Source organism: Cydia fagiglandana, chromosome Z, assembly GCF_963556715.1.
Source record: "Cydia fagiglandana chromosome Z, ilCydFagi1.1, whole genome shotgun sequence".
In the NCBI taxonomy this organism is placed as follows: domain Eukaryota; kingdom Metazoa; phylum Arthropoda; class Insecta; order Lepidoptera; family Tortricidae; genus Cydia; species Cydia fagiglandana.
The window spans coordinates 9,756,850-9,781,725 of record NC_085959.1 but is presented as its reverse complement, the minus strand read 5'-3'; the positions used below and the strand labels follow the sequence as shown (position 1 = coordinate 9,781,725).

The window sequence follows — 24,876 nt, the reverse complement described above, 5'->3', positions numbered from 1 at the left end:
TCCTCTGGCTGATATGATGATGATGATGATCAGAGGGCCTACCGCGTACACTGAAATTTGCAAATTGCATGCTTCTTTCTCTGTCACTCTAATTACGCCTTAATTGGAGTAAACCAACAATCCTTGTGTTTTGTAAACGGCCGTACAAAATTTTCTCTTAATGCGACTGACTTATCTGAGAATAGACAAGTCGGGTGTTGGTTTTGACGCGGAAATGATATATATCCCGTTTTTCTACAAACGATTTTTACCTTGCTTTCGTTGAGTAATACGTGGACGCATCTCATACCGTCACAAGGAACAACTTCATCCATTGTTAACACTTATAAACGTCACAACAAACGAACAAATCCACATTCACTACTTAATTCAAATTCACTTAAATAAATTGACCTTTCGTTACTTTCGACTCGACTAAATAATAATACACTTGAAGTAAACGCGTGCCCGTGTGAACTTATGCAGCTAACTTCACACCAAAAGCTCGGCTTAAATCGCCTTATAAAATTGCTATACATACCAAAAAATAATTACATCGTTCTATGGCGTTTGTAGGCTTAGACCGCCTAGAGCGGGACGAAAAAGCAAGCTCGCACTCGTCGGCTTGCAACCGCAATCCGACGAGTGCGAGCAGAATAGCTAAATTCTCAGCAGATATTCATCCTACGCCTGATTACTTTCGCGCGGAGGAGGCGCCACGGCAAAATTTTGCAACACGCTGGCGCCGCGGTCCGCGCGCTGTGGCTTGAATTTAATAATACGGGTTCATTTGGCGCGCGGTTTAAAAATAATCTATATTGATTATTGATCTTATCACTACGTAATTTCGGTAAGGCAACTAAGGCAAGCCCGGCTTTTGGGCTTGTATGGAAGTACCACTACTGGAGGGCGTCGCAGTTTATACGGGACTATCTCAAGGATCCTCAGAGGGATTGCTATGAGCCCTCATTCACACTTATTGAGGTATGCGTGCGAGTACTTGGGGTACAACGCTGCGCGAGTTCCAGAAGTTTCTACTGGTGGAACAACATGACCGTATGGGGGATGATGAGGCGAGGACGTCGCAGTTTATGCGGAACTATCTCAAGGATGCTCAGAGGGATTGCTATGCGCCCTCATTCACACTTATTGAGGTAAATTCGTCACTTTTTGGGGTACGACGCTGCGCGAGTTCCAAAAGTTTCTACTGGTGGAATAACATGACCGTATGGGAGATGACGAGGCGAGGGCGTCGCAGTTTATGCGGGATTATCTCATATATCTTGCACTTTTAACTAGATGGTTATTGTTATCAACTGAACTCTTCCGTAAAAACTTACACCAGTAAAGTAGGTAGTTGTTACGTGATAGTACATTACTACAGAGGCCGGGACGAAAGGGGTTGCCGGCCGAAGACATATAGACGGTCGAGCGAAGCGAGGACAGATAGGTCTGAGGCGGGCAACCCCATTTCCCGCCGAGGTATGTATATTGCTTTTCTCAAACATGCAATGAAATAAATAAAATAAAAAATCCACGAAACCCAAGTTTTATTTACAGAAAAAACTAAAAGTAAACTACACCCAAAATATGACTATAACGTACCTATATCTTTATCACGCGTATGTTTTACACGAGTTGTGTATTTTTACTACCCGTATATTTTCATGTATCTTTGATTTTTTCGCCTTGTATCCGTCTGACTGTTGTTTTCGTCACATAAGTTTACATAGTCTTTCATGTTGATATCATGTTTCACATACATCGTTGCTTTATGTATGGAGTAAATAAGTATGATTTCCTCAGTGTTGACGATTTTGTAGTTACTTTCATTTCTTTAAAAAGGCCACAAAACTGTTTCTGTAACTGTAAGCCATTTTTATTAGTTTCTTAAATAATAAAATTGCCATAAGCAACCATATACATACTTCGTCTTTGCCTTGGCAGCAGAGGCAGCAAGTTATTTAAAATTAATTCTGCTTACGCTGGCAATTCCAACTCCTACGATTACAATTAATATTAATTATATTATTTCTTCGGATTTCATATTAAAGTAAAAAAATCAACAACGCGCCATAAATCTAATATTTCAGTGAATAAAACAGAAATACAGAATTAAAATTTTTCAACTTTGCCTCCAATCAATTTAAAAAAAAAATACTACGCGTTTTTACCGCTAACGTTTAGATGAAATATTTTTAATGTTTTTATTTGTGTAGTTAGATGTATAATTTAAAATTATAGAATTTGGTTAATAATGTATTATGTATTATGTTCATGTTGATTTTATACAAATAAAACTGCAAATTATAGCAAACATTGTTTTTTGCTTTTTTTTTATTTATAGGCGTAGTGGCAGAGTGTCATTACGAACCATAAAGCAAATACTGCCTCTAGTTTTTTTAACGGATGAATGCCACGATGCTGTGTCACAAATATCTGTGAAATGGAAATTAAAAAAAGAGGACTTTGCTGGCCTAGGCCTGCTAGATTTGTATGAAATTCCATTAACGACCTCTTGTCCTAGCCGCACCTGAAACGTCATACTTCGCAGCCTATTATAAGGAACATAACATTAATGTTTCATTGCATGTTTGAGAAATTATGCTTTAAATCAAGATACATACGTGGGTTCAAAACCTTCCACTGTTCAATGACACAAATGAATTATTTATTATGACCGTTCATGCAACGCATCCATGAATGCATTTCCACATTTGACGTTTTTTGTACTTGAATTTGTTATTTCACACTATTCATCATTCATCATCATCATCATACTGCAGCATTGACAGAAGAGGTTACCTGCAAAGTCAAATACAATGTATAAAGTATATTATGTAATGTATTGACGACCGGTCTGGCCTAGTGGGTAGTGACCCTGCCTGCGAAGCCGATGGTCCTGGGTTCGAATCCCAGTAAGGGCATTTATTTGTATGATGATACAGATATTTGTTCCTGAGTCATGGGTGTTTTCTATGTATTTCAGTATTCGTATATTATATATATCGTTGTCTGAGTACACACAACACAAGCCTTCTTGAGCTTACTGTGGGACTTAGTCAATCTGTGTAAGAATGTCCTATAATATTTATTTATTTATTTATTTATTATTTATTTATTATAATGACACGTATACACTAAAAATCTAACTTGCAATATAATTTCTAGTCTAGATCTTTTCAATGTTAGTTAAAATCTAATAATTTGATGACCTGTCCGGCCTAGTGGGTATTGACCCTGCCTGTGAAGCCGATTGTCCTGGGTTCAAATCCATTTATTTGTGTAATGGGCACAGATATTTGTTCCTGAGTCATGGATGTTTTCTGTGTATTTAAGTATTTGAATATTATATTTATTGTTGTCTGGGTACCTACAACACAAACCTTGTTGAGCTTACCGTGGGACTTCAATTTGTGTAAGAATGTCCTTATAGCTGGTCAAGCAAATCTTGTCAGTAAAAAAGGCGCGAAATTCAAATTTTCTATGGGACTACATATATCGCTTCGCGCCTACATTTTTCAAATTTGCCGCCTTTTCTACTGAAAAGATCTGCTTGACCAGCTATAATATTTATTTAATGAAGACTATGTGTGTATGTAGGTATGTGTTCTATTTATGCATAACATTTTGAAGGGCTCCTAAACCCAGTCGGTAGTAATCCTGCTTATGAAGCAGCAGGTCCTGGGTTCAAATCCCGGTAAGAGCATTTATTTTTGTGTTCATCGGAAATATTTATCCCTGCGTTATAGATGTTTTCTATGTATTTAAGTATCTACATCTGTCTATTATACATTTCGTCTAGTACCCAACAACACAAGCCTTGTTGAGCTTACTGTGGAGACAGGCGCGAGCTCGATTTGTGTAAGATTGTCCCATAATAATAAAATATAAATATTTAATTATATTTATTTACATGCATAGGTGAATTGAAGACGTTGAATTAGTAGGTACACCTTTTTCTCTGCATCTGTAATAAATATGAATTTCCAAGGAATTTCAATGTAATTGACAAATCAAATATTTGTTAAATCATGGCACAGACAAAACATCCTCCAGACTGAGCATAGTCGCGCTACCTCCTCTGCCACGCATACGGTAATTTTACTCCATGTTCGAGTCGAAAGTGTCTTTGTGTGACGTTTGTGTCTTTGAACGGACCAATCACGGCACGGGACTTCGCTTACCTCAACCCGCGCACCCTCGCATTTTGGCATCATCGGTTGCATGAAATAATTGCTCTAAACTCGGTCTAGAGGATTCCTAGTCTATGAATCATGGTCTCTAATCTCTATGGTAGGCTGTATGAAGAGCAATATAACGGCTCGTTTAGTGCGGTGACTCAATTGCATGGTGATTGAATGTAAATAATTTTCCTTTCATTTAATTTGAAATAAGTACAGTATGTAATAAGACTTCCAGCGTGATAGTACATTTTACACTAGTCCCTGCGATGCAACTTGTTTTGTTAATAGGCTTTTCCGCACAAGAAGTGTTTTATTGTGGTCCCTTCGGAATCTTATGCGGCTTTTGTTGTATTATATAATATATAAACTTGGTCAAGCAGATCTTGTCAGTAGAAAAAGGCGGCAAATTTGAAAATTGTAGGCGCGAAGGGATATCATTTCATAGAAAATTTGAATATTTTCTACTGACAAGATTTGCTTGACCGTCTATATGTATCTACTATTATTTATAGTTACGTCTCCTCAAACGCTGGCGTGAATAGGCCTCAAACCATATCCGTTAGTCACAAAGTGTTTTAAAGTTAACTAATGTATATATTAATGTTTACCCACAGTTCATCGAGATGCTGTTTTCGAAACACAACTCCATCTGGGACTCGCGCCACGACCATGTGACGCAAGAGATGACGCGCCCCCTCTCACACTATTGGATATCCTCCTCGCACAACACGTAAGTTTTGTATGCTGTCAAGATCATGGGTGTTCATTGCGCCCATAACAGAACCTAAATCGGTATTACACTCATCAGTATGATACATAGGTTATTAAACATGCAAACGAACGTTATCAAATATCTATCATTCATGAATCATCATTTAAAAGTCAATTTTACCAGCCAACATTAGGAAATAACTCAAAATTTGCATCAAATTACTTTGCCACTCTTTTGGATAATGCAACTTCTCACCTCACCAGTTTTCTGAGTTCACAATATAATCCTCAGGTATCTAACCGGCGACCAGTTCTCAAGCGAGTCTTCTTTAGAGGCCTACGTGAGGTGCCTGCGGTCCGGGTGCCGCTGCATCGAGCTCGACTGCTGGGACGGCCCCGACGGCACGCCCTTCATCTACCACGGACACACGCTCACCACCAAAATACGCTTCATGGACGTACTGCGAACCATCAAGGAACATGCCTTCATTACATCAGACTACCCTCTCATACTATCCATAGAAGACAACTGCTCCTTACCACAGCAAAGAAGAATGGCTGGCGCGTTCAAGGATGTCTTCGGAGACATGCTCCTAACGCAACCTTTCGAGAAAAATGAAACCAGCCTCCCGTCCCCTCACGATCTGAGACGCAAAGTCATTTTAAAACACAAGAAACTTCCCGACGGCGCTGAGGAAAACTCCTTCTCTATCAAACAGGAGGAGGGTAAAGAGTTAGACTTAAGAAATACTATCAAAAACGGGATTTTACTATTAGAGGATCCAGTAGATCGCGAATGGCATCCTCATGCGTTCTTCCTAACTGAAAATAAGCTGTATTACACGGAGAATTATAATACGCAAGTTGAGACGGACGCGGAGAGTGACGGTGAATCGGAGACGGAGAGCAACGCCTCTGTGCCTCAGAACGAATTGCATTTCGGAGAGTGTTGGTTCCATGGGAAACTAGCAGGGAACAGACAAGAGGCAGAGGACTTACTAAGAGCCCATGCGCATTTGGGTGATGGTACGTTTCTAGTGAGGGAAAGCGTGACGTTCGTGGGTGATTATTGTCTGTCGTTTTGGAGGCAAGGCAAGGCGAACCATTGTCGGATAAAGTTGAAACAGGAGCGGGGGCTGACCAAGTATTACCTGATTGATTCGATTTGCTTCGACAGCTTGTATAGCTTGATCACGCATTATAGGCAGCATCCGCTGAGGAGCCAGGTGAGTTTACTTATAAATGACGCTATTTTATACTCTGTATCTTTAGACATTTAAATAAAAATACCCAAAATCTACCCTCAAATAGCTCCTTAAGCCGGTTCAGGGTAGAAGAAAACATTACACGATCAAATACTGTAGGTTAAAGTCAGGTCGTTCAGTGACAGATCCAGGCGGTTTTGTATTCGGTAACAAGCCAACATCAACATTTAAAAAACATTACCAGTGTCTTAAAAACTCGTTTGTACTAATACGTGTCAACTGTCAAGTTTATCCGCTTTTTGCGGGAATTATATCGTGCTATCTCACTCTTTATCTTCAGAAAAACGCGGGAATTTCAATATAAACCGCACCTGGCAATAAAATTACTATCAAATTAAATGACAGCTTGAAACTGACAGCTTATTTGATAGGAAAAAACTTGCCATATAAAGAATAAAAAAAAAATTGCTTATGACACGACTCGCTGGTCAGACTGTACTCATTGATTGAGAGTTCCAGCACGTGTTTCGTGCCAGTTTCTAAATAAACGAGTGTGCCCCTAGGAGTTCCTGATCACCCTAAAGGAGCCTGTGCCCCAACCGAACAAGCACGAGGGCAAGGAGTGGTTCCACCCGCACCTGAACCGCGCGCAAGCCGAAGAGCTGCTGCGGAAGGCCAACTGCGACGGCGCCTTTCTGGTGCGCCCCAGCGAGAAGGACCGCGGGTTCGCTATTAGCTTTCGGTACGTACATACCATACGAAATTGCAAAAAGTAATTCAAGACCAAAAAAAGTAAGATGTTGCCACTGGAATAATTTGTTTGTAAAATAGTAAATTCCTTTTGATAAATAATCACGCTAAGATATCTTTGACGTCGACTTTACAAAGATGTTACGCAATCCTCAGTATTTCAGTTTGCCCCATTTAGAGTTGTGTCGTTCTCGAGAACGTTCTCCGTTTTGTATGGGAAATATTCTCACTCTAGAATTTGCCCATACAGCCATACCACACATAACAACTGTATGTAACATTGTTTATTGATTCTTTATTGTGTGAAATGCGGTGAGCAATAGGGAATATTAGGCAAAGCTCTGTGTAGGTGGCACCTGTGTGGCACATACAGTAAACAAACTACATTGACGCACGGCCTACCGCGAAACAAGAAAATCGATCGATTTCGTTATCTAATCTCTCTATCACTCTTGCATATTCGAGCGATAAAGAGGCAGATAACTAAATTTCGATTTTCGCGTTTACCGGTAGGCCCTTGTTAACAAACCGCCTTAATGCATCAATTTCATATTTTATTGTCTGTGAAAACTTGTCAAAAAACAGTTTAAGGCACAGTATGTATAAGTTAGTCTATCAATTTACTGAAGCGGTAGTGCTGCACTCTGGCGGCAGAGCATTGCAGTAATATCCCCTATTGAATGAGCTTTCCAAAGTCACATGGTTCGCACTTGCTGGAGTGATGTTGTTCTTATGTCATTTATATGAAATGTATATTGCAGGACAGAGAAAGAGATAAAGCATTGTCGGATAAAGCAAGAAGGCAGGCTGTACGCCATAGGTACAGTCACGTTCGAAAGCCTGGTCGAGCTCGTCTCCTACTATGAAATACATCCGCTGTACAAGAAAGTACGCCTCTGGTACCCGATAAGCGACGATATCGTTAGGAAGATTATATCTGTGAGTATTTTAAGGCACGTATTTAACCGGTCAACTAATTAATCAAATTTGAGTAGTTTAAAAAAAACGGGTACTAAAATTAATAGATTGGCAACAAAAACGGAGCCTTAAAATAATATCAATATGAGGCAACATTTTAATGCCGTTACAGCTTCTGTTTATATTTAGGAAAGTACCAAATATTTATTTGGCAACTGAATTATTATATTGGAGACCGTTTAAGAAGCATATTTTAAAAAGAAAACGGCTACCCAGTGAAAGTTCATGTTTAATATTTTAGCTGCCCGGTTAATAATAAGCCGTATTTTAATGCTGATATAAGGTAAACGTGCTAGTGCTTGACATACTAATGCCCAATAGATGAAACTTTGCTGTCATCTCCATTGACAATGACTTAAGTTGTAAGATGACATATACTGGGACCGCGTCGAGCACCAGTACGTTTACCATACGTTCCCAAACGAAAGATCTGTTGACTATAAAGCGCTATTTGAGATGCAATCAGCCTTAAACCGACACTGGCATTATGTGCTTATGGTATGTATGCGCAATAGCCACTTCCGGTTATATGACCCCGTACTAGTATATGTATACACCCTGTATCTGATCGAAAAGCAATTCCTCAAACACGTTAATATTTAGGTCATACTAAGCAACTTTACTATGGGACCAAACCCGATATCGCGAAAAAAAAATTGACTCTCCCATAGGAAATTTCAACATCAGACCAGCAAAATGTATGAAACATTCAATTTTTTTTCCGCGTTTTCGGGGTTGGTCCCATAGTAAAAGTTGCTCGGTATGACCTAAACATAATTGGGTTTGACTAATTGCTTTTCGTTCAGATACATATCTCTTGCCCGTGAGATAGACTACCCGTCTTTTCCTAAATGTATTAAAATGAGAGATGGGTAGTCTATCTCACGGGCGAGAACCAGTTGCGCCCTTCATGTTCTAGGCCTATAGGGGGTATATTTCCAAAAATAAACAATTCCATGTTCAGCCCTAGGAACTTAAACTTTCTACATGCCAAATTTCATGAAAACCGGTTCAATATTAAGCGTGAAAAAGTACCGACAGAGGTATATCACTAAATTGATCGGGCGTTGTACAATACTTACCTACGGTTAAATAGGGACATTATTATAGGGGTTATTAGGGACACATTTCGTGACTATCTGCTGTCGAACATTGGTCTTATAATATTAATGATTTTTAGGAACCAGACGACAGTTCCGTGTATGGAACCCCCGGCTACATGGACCCCACCTCTTTCACGTCCAAGGTACGTAAGGTACAAATTTCCTCTAATACATCATAATTGTACTAACCGGAATGTTAAATATTATGCATCTCTTCTATAGATAACGAGCTCTGTGACATTATATGAAAGGTGAACGGGCAAAGGTATTGGTAAGAGTTTAAAGTGAGACTAGTATTTTTGGCTAGGCTCGCTTAGCGGTAGCAAAGATACATTGATTGAGTAAGATGCGTAAAATCTAAGACAATTTCGGGCTTCGAATATGACAGGTAAACGAGATGGCGCTGTACATCTCTATACATTTTGCGGTAACTCCGATTGTCAAAAGTTGACGTTTGACAATTAGGTGACCGCAAAACATATGGCACAGTACAGCGCCATCGGTTTTGGATGTCAAATTAAGGGGCACGTTTTTTCTTAGACTTTACACCTCTCTATTACAGTAAATTCTCTTTGGCGGTAGGTAGTCGGTTTTTCTCTATACCTAGATATCACACTCTGAGCTCCTTTTAGACATAGACAAAAGTATACTAAGGGCGGGTTGCACCACTCACAATCAACGAACTGACCAGATTCGCTATTACTTAAGATAGTGATGCCAAATCCGACGTCACGTAATCGCACCAACTTTCATAAATACCATTACGGTCTCAGAGTCGCTCTTATCACTAGCGAGAGACACTCCATTGACACTCGAAACTTTAAAAAAAACTGATCAATTTTAAATATGGCGGCGGCAGCTGTCTCATGTCGAACGTTTCTTAGGGTAGAATTCCACCTGTCCAATGTCATTGCATCTCATACTCTCATTAAGCAAAATGTAAGACGCAATACACATTGGACAAAGAAATTGGATAGGTGTATCTTAGACAGGTGGGTAGGTGCAACCGGCCCTAATGCTATAGTTTCCTAGGATAGCAGTGCCGTCATATAGCGGCCGTCTCGATACAAATACTACGACATCCATATTTAGCCGTGTTATTTAGTATGGAGACGGCCGCTACATGACGGCACCGCTATCCTAGGAAAACGGATCTTTAGACGAGTAAAATAGTGCAAGTTTTTCTAGTAGCAAATTTGACAGCAAAAGATGGCGCCGTTACGTCTTGTGCCAACTGGATTCTTTAACTTGGAAGTTTGATTAGTTTGATAATCTAGCTATCGCAAAATATACGAAGCCGTACCGCTCAAATAGCCGCTGCCTCGTCCGTAGAATGATCCTAGGATCATCCTAGGAGTTTGGTCGTAGTTTTTGGACTGCATAGAATTATTTAGTGACAGATGTAATTGCTTTTGCTATGCTTTGAAAGTCTTAACAGTTAAGTCACAAAAAATACATTACACACAAATATGTATTATTTTCTTCAGTATTACTTTTTAGTTATGCGCAGATAATTGTATGTCACGTTTTTCGTCAAGTACGAGTATTTATTCCGTTAACGGTACTTAGGTACCTATTTGACATGTTTTTTCGTCTTGTCTGGGACCGGATATAGATTTAAGAGCAGAGGGCCTAGCCAAGTTGCCAATCGTTTGCGCCGTAGCGAACGAAACGGTAATTGAGGCGTGTTCAGATTGAAAGCGTCTTGACCACTTTATATACACATATGGCGGTATTGGTGGCTAGCATGAGTTGCGTTCTCGCGCGTGACTTCATACATTAAGCGCGATTTCAAGTATGGACTTATGGAGAACGCAACTTATGCTAGACCCCCTGATGGCGAATGTATAGCGTGATTTTTAGTGTTCCGTACAAAACTTTGTTCACAGAACACTTATTAATCTAGCATTACTCTGAGAGATAATATGACTTCGGTCTCTTTCAAGCAAGAGTGAATAGGCTATTACTGAACCGGTGAGCTGAGCTCCATCTTTGGCCCTGTCACTTTCCATTGTGTGATAAAGTGATAAAGGCCGATCAATTTACAATAAAAAAAAATTTACGTGCAGGTGCAAAACAAATTATACCATTATTGATTTTCATCATCATCATCATCTCAGCCATAAGACGTCCACTGCTGAACATAGGCCTCCCCGTTGGACCTCCATACGTGCCGGTTGGAAGCGACCCGCATCCAGCGTCTTGATTTTAATAAAATACAAAATAAACAGGCAAGAAGTGTTATTAACATCACATTTCATTCCACACTTGACAAGACACGGCGAAGACCTGCGGTAAACACTTTGTCTACTTTTCATGTGCTTGCTTTACCACGCGCCTATATTGTTTTCTCTCCTTAGTTTTAAATGTGGGTTTGGTTGGTAGTTACTATTAATTAAATTAAATTTATTTAAGACCAACAAAGTATCAATTTCGTTAGTGACACATTTTAATCTTACAAGTAATGTTAGTAGGTATACACACACAACTTATTGAGTAACTATCCAACTACATATTTACATATTTATTTATTAATTTAATTTAGACTGTAGTGGTAGAGGTAGATGAATGTTGTTCGTAGTTAGAAGATATTTTTTATTACAATTAAGTACGTACGTATTGACACCATTATACATACAAATTGCACCTTTTGTTGAATTCTAATGAATTATAATACTAACAGGGATTGGGCTGTTACATAGTGATATTCCAAAAAAGAGTGACTGTTTGTAGGGTCACGTTAAAAACATGTTGCACACTTAAAAATGTTTGACTCCGTTTTTAAAAATACTAAAATCAAATAAAATATTTACGCTTACCCAACATTACGCTACTATGGGTCGAAATAAACTTTAGTAACAAAGAATTTTTGTGCTACATAGGCTCGCTCGGAGGCAAAAAATGGACTTTACCTGAAATTTAGTTTATGAAACAATAAAACATTGTAGTAGTGGTGGGTCAGGTGCTACAGCTATTGCCTACTTTCCAGCTTGGTTTTAGACCATCTATTGCCACATTTCCGAACAGTGGCGTGAAAACAATATTCTTGGTTGAAGATCCATTTATTGGCGAATTATCATGTGACAACTCGTGTGATCCATTTATTCCCATCGTCCAGGTGACCGTGAAGGCGCTATACGACTACCGAGCCCGTCAGGACGACGAGCTATCGTTCTGCAAGCACGCCATCATCACCAACGTGGACAAGCCCGACGCGGGCTGGTGGCGGGGCGACTACGGCGGCAAGCGGCACCACTGGTTCCCGGCCAACTACGTGCAGGAGATAGAGACCAGAGTACCGGACATCGCTGTGAGTGTTGACACCATGTTGCGGATGGAGATTTATTGACATCCGCGAACGCGGATGCGGATATTTAAAGGCTCACATCTGCGGATGCGGATGTCAAGATTAGGTAGTTAAAAAACGTCAAATACTAAATTTTTAGTAATTTTTATTAAAAAATAAACGAAACGGTTTGTATTTGAGCAAGAATATAGGAAATATCATACGTCGACATTATCAATATACTAAGGCCTGATTCGAATTCAATCTGCCAAATTGAAAACCCTATTAATGGTACTGAAGCTAGCTGAATCAAGATATGTTTTTCCATAATTTATTGAAAATTTGTTTAAAAATTGTTATTTATAAGTAAATTCATCATTTTCCATTTCTTCCCGCTCCTGTCGTTAGTTTTGTTGTATGCCCTCCATCATACATCCGACAGTGTTTTTTGACAGTTTCTTAGTTTGAGTCCTATCAAGAACAATGTTTATTTTGAAATATTATATTGCATATAGTTTTTGTTGTTTTAACGAACTAATTCCTTGGACACTCCACTCCATACCGTTCAATAGGTCAATACTGTGGGACTTTGTTGAATCAAGTTTTTTGGTCCGATTTCGAGGGTACTGGCTTAAGCATGCTGATTGCCTCATAAACATCGTGGATCATCTCCAAATATTATCAAAGTAATATTGGAAATCCGCATTATTAAACTAAAGCTGCGAACCGTTTCTTTTAGTGATGTTGGTGTCGATTTCTCTGTCGAAAAGTAACCAATGCCCGGTAACTGACACCACATCGACGAAATTCCTGATACGCCAGATATTTGAAGATATGTCTAGATCCTCATTGTTTCATGGATATTGCAATGAAATTACCTTTCAGTATTGGTATAATATTAGGTAACAGGTTATGTTGGAAATTAGTTATGTGCAAGTTTCTTCCATACTTATCAAGTTTTTGACAGCAATTTGGCGCCTAATTAAAAAGACGGCGGCGTTTATTTGATTTTTTTGATCATCTTAGAATTGATAAAAAAAAATTTTTTGGTATAATAATTTTGTGATTCTGATAATTATAATGTCGTAGTGTATATATAAAGTAAGCTAGAAAATATCCAAGAAAAATCACTCTGAATTTGTCAAATTTGTTTCGAATCAGGCCTTACATAAGGCTTAAAACTTACGTTAGTGACCCAGCCAATGACAGAAGCAAACTTCTCCACCAAGTTTGTACAAAATATCGAAATGAGAGAGCCGGTTATTGCTGTAAGTTGTCTTCATCATATGATACACCACTAGCCAGAAGATCCGATCTTCAAGAGAGCACATCACTGACATTCCTCAGTCGGTGACCCAGCCAGTGACGGATGACTAAAGAAGTAATCTTCAAACTTTAGTATGAAAACATGTTTATGCTAGCTTATGTGAACCTTGTTGTAATGCACGAAGGTTGATATTGGGCTGTAGCCGCGCGCGGCAGTTGACGTCTCCGGCGGTCAAAGGATAAAAAAAAACAACGGATTGCACTCCGCGAGCGCCGGCAGAAGTGAAAACTCAACGACATTGTAACTCAAAATATTAATATAACAGCGTTAATTCGTCGCGGTACTTGAAACCCCTAAGCACATCACTGAGTACTACAGTTATATTAATACCAGTTGGAGGGAAACTCACTAGATGGCATTTAAATAAAAAACAATGACATTGTCCGCCCCACATGACGTCACGCAAGTGCCCTGCGCCGCCTAAACGAAACAGCAGGCTCAGGCATACATTTTCGCCGCGCGGTAGAAAGAGAGGGTTACGCCTTACGCTGTCTCGAGTTTAACATTTTTTCCCCACCTCAAAAAGTGCACAGCGCCGCTAAAGAAGTTTTCACTTCAAAAAACCAAATCGTTAATTTACTGGCATCTTTTCAGAGTTGCCTAGAGACCGACGCGAGCGCCCTCGGTTCCTGGCAGAAGGGCGTGGTGGACGTGAACGGGGCCATCGTGGACTTGTTCGTGGGCGAGGAGGACGGCTCACCGCGGTGGCTCGTGCGGATACAGAGCCCTAGCATGTGCGCGCCGTTCGAGATGCGCGCGCCTAACAACGAGCTCGCACTCGAGTGGCTTTCAGCTATCAAGGAGGCTGCACATAGGTATTTCTGTCATAAAATTTATAAAACCTTTACGGCCTGGCCCCTATTTCACCAACGCGATAGGTCCGACAATTGTCGACATCACTGTTAATAACGTCACAGGCCTCCATAGGCTATGGTAACCGCTTACCATCAGACGGGCGGTGTGGTTGTTTGCCACCAACATGTTAATTAAAATAAAACTCCACTATATCGCCAGTTAATAAGTACTTATTTTGCAAAGCTAATGACAATTGTCACAAGAAATACGACAATTCTCACGAAGTTCCGACACAGAACTCATTTGCTGTCAAGAATTACCGAAAGTTCTTTGAAATTTAATCTTGTGACAATTGTCATCATTATCATGATAAACATCGCAAGAGAAATACCTGTTTTTTGACGATATAATAAAGTTTTATTTAATAATACAATGATGGTGACAAACAGGAATACGGCCCGCCCGATGCCCATGGATGCCTGTGACGTCAGCAACAATGAAACTTGTCGAATTGTCGCACCTGTCACGTTGGTGAAATAGGGGCCTGGCCACGACATTCCGCGACTGGGTTCGGGAACGAAACGTCCGATCGCTGTGTCTCGCCCCAACCTATGGTTGACTGGTTGTCGTCTTAGCCAAAGCGTAATTTCGTGGCCAGGCCGTTAAGCTTGTAATGATGGCCTTAGATTTTTTTTATAAATAACCTTAGTTTTAGAAACAAGTTTAACTTTCGATGTGTATAGCGTGTCAATAACTAAACGTATTTTTTTCATGTAGCGCAAGCGCAAGGTCTCTTCAGCACCGCAAAATGGAACGCACCTGGCGTATAGCTCGCGAAATGTCCGACCTCATAGTGTACTGCCGCTCCGTGGCGTTCAGCCAGGACCGCCTCCGGAACAAGGGCTTCATCTTCAACGAGATGTCCTCCTTCCCCGAGACCAAAGCGGAGCGCCTCATGTGCCAGCAAGACAACAACTTCTTCCTCAAATACCACACCATACAACTCAGCAGGATCTACCCCAAAGGCCAACGCATAGACTCCTCAAACTACAGTCCGGTCCAATTCTGGAACTGCGGCTCTCAAATGGTGGCACTCAATTACCAGACCGCTGATAAACCGATGCAATTAAACATGGGGAAGTTTAAAGAGAACGGCGGTTGCGGGTTCGTGTTAAAGCCCCAGTTCATGTTCGAGGAAGGCTACAACCCCTACGACAAGAGGAGTATAGAGAGGAAAGTGACTCCTGTTACGGTGATGCTCAGAGTTATCGGGGCGCGGCACCTGTGCAAGTCCGGGCGGGGCACGGCGAGCCCCTTCGTGGAAGTGGAGATCATTGGCGCTGACTACGATTCAGGGACAAAGCTTGTCACTAAGACTGTCGGTAAGTATTATTTGAACGTTATTTTACACTTGAATGTTTTACTGGAACACAGAATAGAAAATAGTACTGTCGTACAGAAAGGAAACTTCCTACAAAACCGAAGTTTGTCAGCGGTTCAGGGTCGAATCATGCTGTCACTTTCTAATATATGGCACTATCCCTTTCGGCTATTTAGGGTTGTCTGTGGTCGTGCACGCAAAGGGGCGTCAAGTTGTGTCGTCAACCCTATTAATTGCTTGGAGCAATGCTGAGCCGAACGGAGCAAGTTTGCCTGAGGGAGGAGTTCGCTCGCATCCCCTGACTGTAGAACACATACTACTGTATATATCTTTCCTCTAGTCTAGCCCACCCACCACATAGGAAAGTTATTCAGTCAAATTTGATTCAATGGTCTCAGAAAATATAATTGCATTTGTTTTATTTTCAAATATATTAAGATTTTATTTAAAAGAGACTGAGAATTTGTTGGTCAAGATCGTTTACCTTCTTTCTAATGCCAAAAAAAACCGAACTATATTAAGTTGTATTATTTGTAGCGGACAACGGCATAAACCCGATATGGAACGACATATGCGAGTTCGAAGTGTTCAACCCCGAGCTGGCGCTCATCCGATTCCTCGTGCAGGACGAAGACATGTTCGGAGACCCCAACTTCATAGGGCAGGCCACCTACCCCCTCAAGGTTTGTCTCTAATGTCTTTACGAAATACTATGGTATATAATAATATACTCCGCCTGGTACTCTCTTCCGACCACGTGACTGACACAAGCCTACGTCATCATGCGACAGTGCTATATAATAATATGCAATAGCGCTATTTAAAAGTGCAGATAAAGAAATTTCGATTTTCGCGTTTCGCAGTAGGCCTGTAAACAAACCGCCTTGATGCATCAATGTCATAGTGAAAACATGTCAAAAACCTATTTAAGGCCTAGTATGTATAAGTTACTCTATGGTTTACTAAACAAATTAGTGCTGCACTCTGGCGGCAGAACATTGCAGTAATACTCCCTATACCCCCCGCGTACAGTCGCCATCAGATATATCGGAGCGGCCAAGGTGTTCACAGTATCTGAACAAGCACTCTAACGCCTTGACAATATAGGCGTGCTCAGATATTTATGAGCACCTTGGCCGCTGCGATATATATGATGGCGACTGTACAATAATAAATTGCCAATATGCATTTACCTTCCAGGGCCTACGGACCGGGTACCGCAGCGTGATCCTGACCAACGGGTACTCCGAGGAGCTGGAGCTGTCATCTCTCTTAGTTCACCTCAAGCTGGTCCCAGGTCGCTGATCAACCCACGCAGCCACCCTCAAAAGTGGCCACCAACGTAAACAATACTGTGCTACAGCGTGAGACCTTAACTTTAACATCTGACATACTAAGGGCCAGTTGCACCAACCACACTCGACAGACTGATCAACGTCAGCCGGCGCGCCCCGGCGCTTTACTATGAAACTTTCCGTACATACAATTTTGCGAACTCTTTAACGATACGTACAGTTTGGTGCAACCGACCCTAATAACTTACAAAGAACACTGAGCTCCGATGGAATTCTTTATAAAATGCATAATCAAATCTCAGCGACGCTATCGATCCAACTGAGTAAATCCAAGATGGCGCATGCCAAGTGATAGTGACGGGGCATGCTCCGAAAATAGTATTATGTTTGTAAATCGTCTTTTCAGTAGATAACAGTACGTATACAGGGTGAAATAAACCAAGAGTGGAGATGTGAAGACTAAGAAATCGTGCCCCCGATTTGGGCAGCTAAATTAGATGGTGCTGTGTGGAGCGTATGGCGACATATATTTTGTGGTAGCTGAATCTCCCAAGGTCAACTTTTGAGAGCCAGGGTTACCACGTAATGTACGGGGCCGTAAATACGATACATTAACTGTCAAATTCGAATCACGAATTTATCCTTTACATATCTTACTCGTATTTATTTACATATCTTACTCGTATTTATTTTCATATCTTAGGGTGGTATTCCATCTGTCCAATATTTTAGTCCAATGTCATTGCGTCTCACTCTCTCATTAAGCAAAATGTGAGACAATATACACATTGGACAAAGAAATTGGACAGGTGGAATACCACCCTTAAGTTAGGTGTATGAGGCTCGTACGCCAGAAAGGAGTAGATTGTAGATAATATTAAATGTATCAAATGATGTACAGTCAACTGTAAAAATATGGGTGTAGCCAACTTATTCAAAAATATGTCCCATAGTTCTTAATTCGGTGACATAAGAGCTATGGGACATATTTATGAGATGATTTGTGCACCCATATTTTTGCAGTTGACTGTACTGTCGAATGACCTGTACAGTGGCAATGTGCCGCCTCAAACTGGCACAGAATTACGGTTCAAAATTAAATGTTATGATAGATATTTATTCAAACCAGCTACAACGGTTTTACTGAAAAATCAGGTGCTATCGAGATTTCAAATATTATCGTAGATATATTTACAGAATAATTGAAGGGATGTTTACAAAAACAACGTAACTGACTACACTGGTTGACACCTGAAACGATTGACAATGTTCTTAAAAAAGTGTCAACCGCTCTAAGCAGTTATGTTGTTTTTGTAAACATCCCTTCAATTGTGTTAGTGCTCTTCTCCCAACAAGTTTGTCAGTAGAAAACGGCGCGACACTCAAATTTTCTATGGGACGATATTTCTTCGCGCCTACATTTTATAAATTTGCCGCTTTTTTTTAAATGGCTTGACAAAGTGTAGACTAACTACTCATAGAAAGTTTAATCTTTTTTTAAATATGGTATCACTGTTATACCTTAGGAGAGTTAGAACGACATATTATTGTCAGCTCTTTCACTCAGGTTGGTGCCATTAGTTAGCACATTACGAAAGACATAACGCAAATAATTAGCACCGAATGACTCACTTAGAATTTGTCGTGATTTTGAGCAGATCATTTCACTTGCCGTATTGTTAGAAATCGTACTAAACTTATTAGACTGAATTTACTAACTATTTACTAATTTACTAATCCACAGGGCAGTGAATAATAATCAATAGGTAATGTTACGCGAAACTGCGTAGGGCCGCTAAGCGCCATCTCGTGTAGCTGTCAAAATCGAGGCATAAAATAGTAAACGACTCCACTGATCTAGTACGATTAATAAATCTTTGATGAAACGTCGTAAGCATAATATTATATTGCGTATCTATTTAATTTTTAATGTCAACAGTCTGCTATATAATATTTTTTTAGCATAATAATTGTATATATGCGATATATATGTAGATTAGATGTATATAGTTTTTTGACGCTTTTATATGTAATCATTTATACAATGTTATGAAAAAATTATACGTAAGTAATGTAGTGTTATTATTAAATTAAAACAATGTTTTAAATTATTATTATACGAAAAATATGGAATTACTAACTCACATATCCGTTTCTTAAGATTCATACATATTCATAACCAGAGCTCGGCAAGGGGTGAGCCATTTTGACGTCACTTATGTCAAGTGTAGATATTAATATAGATACACCTTAGAAATAAATATTAAAATAAAAGAAAATAAAACTTTATTAATTATAATTAAACTAAAATGACACTGCCTTATGTACAAAACGAGTAGGTACTAAGTTGTACAAACTTCAATATTAGCATATGGATGGATATACATATTATTTGAAGAGGTTTGCTAAAAAAACTTGCTATAAAATTCATTTGTTTTAATGGCGACGTAAAGATCGTAGCGGAAAGGCAGCCTAAATAAAATAATTTCTTTAGTTATTAATTTACAAGACATATACCATCGAATGACAAGGCATGTCCATGTTGTGCAAACTCTGAAAACAGCTCACCCCCGCCGAGCTCTGTTCATAACAAATGCATAAACATGATTGATTTTGGATAAATATATTTGCTATCATAATTGCGGCTACAGTTAGCATTAAAAGTAGCGAAAAAAGCATTAGGTATCTAATATTTTCACGTCACAATTTCTATAGTTAATGTAATGGGTAATGAAAGTGAGCGATTTAAAGCCATTAAGTGTCGCAATGATACGAGAAGTTTACGATACTTAAAAGTCATAAACATAAACATGAAATTTGAAATGGAATTGAATACAGCGAGCACTGGAGGCCGGCGTGAGCGCTATAGTTATAGAATAGGAGTCTCTTGGAGAAGAGACTGCAAGGTGGATATTGAGGAAAAGAGGATGGCCCTTTAACTTTTGACATACGCACGAAAAGTGCTATTTTACGCACTAGTGCGGGAAAATAGGACCATATGTACTGTAAAAGATATTTTCATTATCTTATACCTTTAAGCGAGCCGTTCTTGTATATTTATTTATACATAAGTGTATATAGGTATTTTGGGGATTTCGGCTCTAACGATTTCGATGAGATTTGCTATATGGGGATTTTCGGGGGCGAAAAATGGATCTAGCTAGGTCTTATCTCTGGGAAAATGCGCATTTTTTAGTTTTTTTTATTTTCCGAGTAAAGCTCGGTCCCCAGATATTATAAATTAACTACCTAGGGTAAACAATAAACATGGAATAAAATCAGTTAATTACTGATGATAATTATAGTTGGCGAGGAAATAACCAATTTTAATGCAATAAATATGTTTAATAAAAAGAAATCTAAATATATATATAGAACAATTAATTTGTGACATATACTTTTATAAACGCGAACTGTAATTTTAGTATCTATATTTTAATTAGGAAAAGTATTCCAGGGTGACAGACTCCTGGAATTTCAACCGCTACTATTGTTGCTGACTGTACCATTTTTTTTGAAATTATATTTTTTTATTTAACATTAAAGCTCTCTTTAACTAGATCTGTTACTCGTCATAAGAAACTATTAAAAGTATTTACCAGATTCTTATCATTCAAATAAGTAATCTTTCATCTTGCATACCATCACGCTCCGCGATCGTTGAGACATTTAGGGTCCTAGGTAAATTGGTTGTTCAATACTTCCGCTATGGAATATCCAATTTAGCTAGAACCCTAAATGGCATAACAATCACAGAGCGTGACTGTACGAGTAAATTGGCCGTGAACACGATAAATATTTCTGATTTCTGAACAAAATTGACGACGGTTTCATTAAATTTTTCATTATTTATAGTTACGACAATGCAAGCGCTAAAGAGAAATATAACAACATTTATTATAATTTTGATGGCGTTGCATACGAAGAGAATATGAAACCATATAAAGGAAATAAATTAATGTTTAGTATTATTGTAACCTATACTGCCTAGTATTTATAACAAACTCGCACTAATTATATTTTACAAGTTAGAGACTTAATGAGAGAGCTAATACATAAACTTAAATGTTTAATATGTAAGGCACCTGGCCTACACTATATTAGGTATTTTTTTTAGTGTGTGATTTGAGCCATCTATTGGTCATATTATTGTAAAGTATGCTAACAAACAAACGAAATATCCAGTAACTAACGCACAAAAATTATATATAACTTATATGGGACCTAAGTGTCCTAATCTAAATTAATACGGGACTAAGTACCCTATAACTAAAAAAAAACTTCTGAGCGTGTATAAAAAATTGTATTGATAAAATTTCTATAGTACATAGTTAGAAATAAATAAAAAATTATACTGCTAGATCTGTTTTGAAATATCTGCCTTCGAATAAAATATGATATCAGAGTTATTGTTTTCTAAGCTCTTTTCGAGGCACGGGAATAATGTTATAGTAGTCGTGACTTTTAGGGCTGATTTAGACGGCGCGCGAACTCGTATGCGATTTTACATTGAGGACTATTGGTTACATCCAATTCTGCCGACCAATCAAATACCGCAATATAATGAAACTCACACGCGAGTTCTCGCACCGTCTAAATGAGCCTTAAATCTTTGAACGCCTCGCCTATGCTAAACCTTGTTGAAATGCACGAAGGTTGAAAATGGGGTATAGTCGCGGAGACGGTCTAGAACGCAAAATGACTAGTGTAATATTTTGCCTATATCGCTTTTAGTCTACATCGCGAACGGTCTAGAATGCAAAAGCGGTCTAGCGAGACAAACTCTAGTCATTTTGCGTTCTAGACCGTCCGCGAATAACCCGAAAATGGGCTGCCCCGCGCGTCAGTCGTCGTCATCGCCGGTCAAAGGGTTAATAAGGCAATGGATTGTTGAATGTTATTCATTGAGAAGTGACCTTAGAACAGTCTATGTAATATTGGTGCTATTGAAAAATGAATTACAGGTGTTGTAACTACAACTTTGAATTGATGCCTTCATATTAGTGACAGTTGTCTAAATATTTTGAACTTTTGCGCCACTAAAATAATGTAGTACGGGGTAACCCATCAATATGTATTGTCATTAATTTGTTATTAGGTAGCATTGGTTTGATCATAATGAACTATATTTTCCTTACAAGATTAAATGTGCACATAAGATTGACGCTGACTATACAATGTTTAATAATATAGTTTAGTTAGATTTCATGGCAGTGAATGGGTTATAACGACCTAATTTGTTATTGTATCGGCCTACTGAAAACTTTATACATATATCTATAGTCAGTCCCACAGATATGGCCATGGAGATTGCATTTATTTTGTTTTATTTCCAACATTTCAGTTTTAAATCGTTTGGACCATCATCGCGTTTTTAATTTAAACGTCCGACCGTAAACCGGTAACGTAAACCGAAACGTAAACCGGTGTTGTAAAACTTATAGTTTTTTAACATTACAAGTCAATTTTGCATACTGAATTAAGTTAATGTAACGATAAGAACCTACAAATATGCACTCTTACCCCCTCATTCATAAACGCGCTACAAACCTCGATTAGCTAATAATCGATTGTCTTTATCTGTCATTTTACTTATACATTTGTAAGAAAGGGATAAACATAATTTAACTAAACCAGGCCTGTAAAGTTTTGTGAGTAAGGGGGTTAGTTTTTATTGATTTGGGATTCACTCTTACATGTCCAACTTTCCATTTTAAGTGTCAAATGTTTATCATGTCGATACTCACTGTGCAGTCGCATTTATTTTATACATGCTCGTATAAGCGTTCCAAAAATAGATATAGACAATTATACTGAAAACAATCGATTTTGTGTGGAATCTTCCATTATAAGCAATGTAATAATTTTGTACAGTCGACGTCAATGATATGTTTACAATTTTCGCCTTATTACAAAGTAGTAAGGTGCAAAAGTGTAAACATATATTTGACGTCGACGTACATGCAGCCGTTAGACCGAATTGCATATATATTACTGCATTTATCCAAAAACTAATTATATCAAAAATATACACGCGTACGTACGATATACGTACGCAATATACACGCGTACGTACGATATACGTACGCATATTTCGTAGGACTTAGTGTAATAGAAAAATATTTCTATGGTCTGTTATTTTATTAGTAATTTTTTATAGTAATAAGAACGAGGCGGCAGCTTGCGCTCCCGATCGAGTATTTAGTTTGACGTAATAAATAAATTTATTGAGAGTTATTTCAGTATTCATTACCTTACCTACTCCTTAAAGCCCCTTAGGGCCACTTGCGCCATTTACTAACCCGGGGTTAACCAGTTAAACCTGGAGTTACCATGGTTACCAGTATAATTTGACACTGGGTTAACCGCTGCACCCCGGGTTAGTGGGATGGTGCAAGAGGCGCTTAGGGTGGTATTCCACCTGTCAAATTTATTTGTCTAATGTGTATTTTTTCTCACTACTAACTTAAGTAATGAGAGAGTGTGACGCAGTGACATTGGACTAATATATTAGACGGAAAAGGAATACCATACCACCCTTAGGCACTAATCGAAATGTAAATAGGTTATTGTTGCGTGTTTACACCTTAAATTTACTGCTCGTGTTTAGTGGCTAATGTTTGAACTCTCGCCAATCGATGTGTAAACAGGCTCTAATGAAATCTAATATCTTTAAACGAGCAATTCATGTATATGTATTATATATATATCACAGACTGAAATACACCTTAATATACGGTATATTCAAGTCTGTGATATATATATTGCGGGGGTCTCGGAAACGGCCCTAAAAATTTCGATGAGTGTCGAAAAATCGATCTAGGAAATCTTATCTCTGGGAAAACGCGCATTTTTAGTTTTTACTTATGTTTTCCGGGCAAAGCTCGGGTCTCTCAGATATTACTTATGTATATGTCGGCGGCCGATCGTAATGTTTTGACGATAGTCACATTAAACCAATATATAGGTAGGATAGGTTCGTTAGGTTGCTTCAGATGCCCGAAGGGCAAACTGCCTAGAACTAGGAGCCCTGCGTAGCGCGCTCAAAGATTTTCACGTTTCACGATATGCCTAATCTTACGATCGGCCGCCGACATATATAGAACGTTAACACTGCACATAGAGGCTCGTGTGAATTTTGCAAATAAAATTACTCGTCAGATATGGGTTCGTTTCATCCATTGGCTAAAATCTATTATTGGTGGTCTATATGTCGCAGTCGGATCGTATAATCCGCCGTATTACATTACGGCTAGCCGTTTTCAAAAACAGGGGCGTTTTGAAATGCGGCGGTTTAACGATTAGCCGTATTGAATGCGGCTGAATGAGAATCCGCCGGAATGTATTCGGCGCCATACGTTCTTCAACACGGCTAGCCGTAATGTAATACAGCGAGTCATTAGCCGCCGCTTTGACAGTTTTTAGTTCCCATTTTTAACACTCGTGGCGCTGCCTGACAAACGCTGAGGTGTCCATCAAATCTGGAGTTTGTCGGACTTTTTCTTTTCAAAAAAAAATTTCCTTCGTAACTTAACTAGACGGAGCCCCGCTTCGCGGGGCTCCTATTTCTGAGCGGTTTGCCCTTCGGGCATCTGAAGCTACCTAACGAACCTAACCTACCTACCTATTGATTAAGTGAGACGTCCGTGAAAACATTACACTTTGGGGAAAAAAGCGTAGGTAGATAATTAGGTTAGGTTCGTTAGGTAACTTCAGATGCCCGAAGGGCAAACCGCCCAGAAATAGGAGCCCCGCTTGCGGGGCTCCGTCTATTTAAGTTGTGAAGGAAATGTTTTGGAAAAGTAACACATGTAGTGCGGTGGGACCATGGTAGAAATAAATTAAATTGCAAACATTGTCAAATTCCGGTTACGTAGGC

At 39.1% G+C, this 24,876-nt stretch overlaps 1 protein-coding gene across 1 annotated transcript in view; it reads left to right on the top strand.

The window, feature by feature from the left end:
* The window catches only part of LOC134678327 (1-phosphatidylinositol 4,5-bisphosphate phosphodiesterase gamma-1), a 30,784-nt gene extending 7,554 nt beyond the window's left edge, over positions 1-23,230 (top strand). Inside the window, exons 6-15 of the mRNA XM_063536859.1 lie at positions 4,781-4,896; positions 5,170-6,103; positions 6,646-6,824; positions 7,594-7,771; positions 8,991-9,056; positions 12,032-12,223; positions 14,121-14,341; positions 15,099-15,703; positions 16,240-16,385; positions 16,903-23,230. Coding sequence (XP_063392929.1) covers positions 4,781-4,896; positions 5,170-6,103; positions 6,646-6,824; positions 7,594-7,771; positions 8,991-9,056; positions 12,032-12,223; positions 14,121-14,341; positions 15,099-15,703; positions 16,240-16,385; positions 16,903-17,007 — 2,742 coding nt within the window. The 3' untranslated portion in view covers positions 17,008-23,230. The remainder of the gene's footprint in view (positions 1-4,780; positions 4,897-5,169; positions 6,104-6,645; positions 6,825-7,593; positions 7,772-8,990; positions 9,057-12,031; positions 12,224-14,120; positions 14,342-15,098; positions 15,704-16,239; positions 16,386-16,902) is intronic.
* The last annotated feature ends 1,646 nt before the right edge of the window (positions 23,231-24,876 follow it).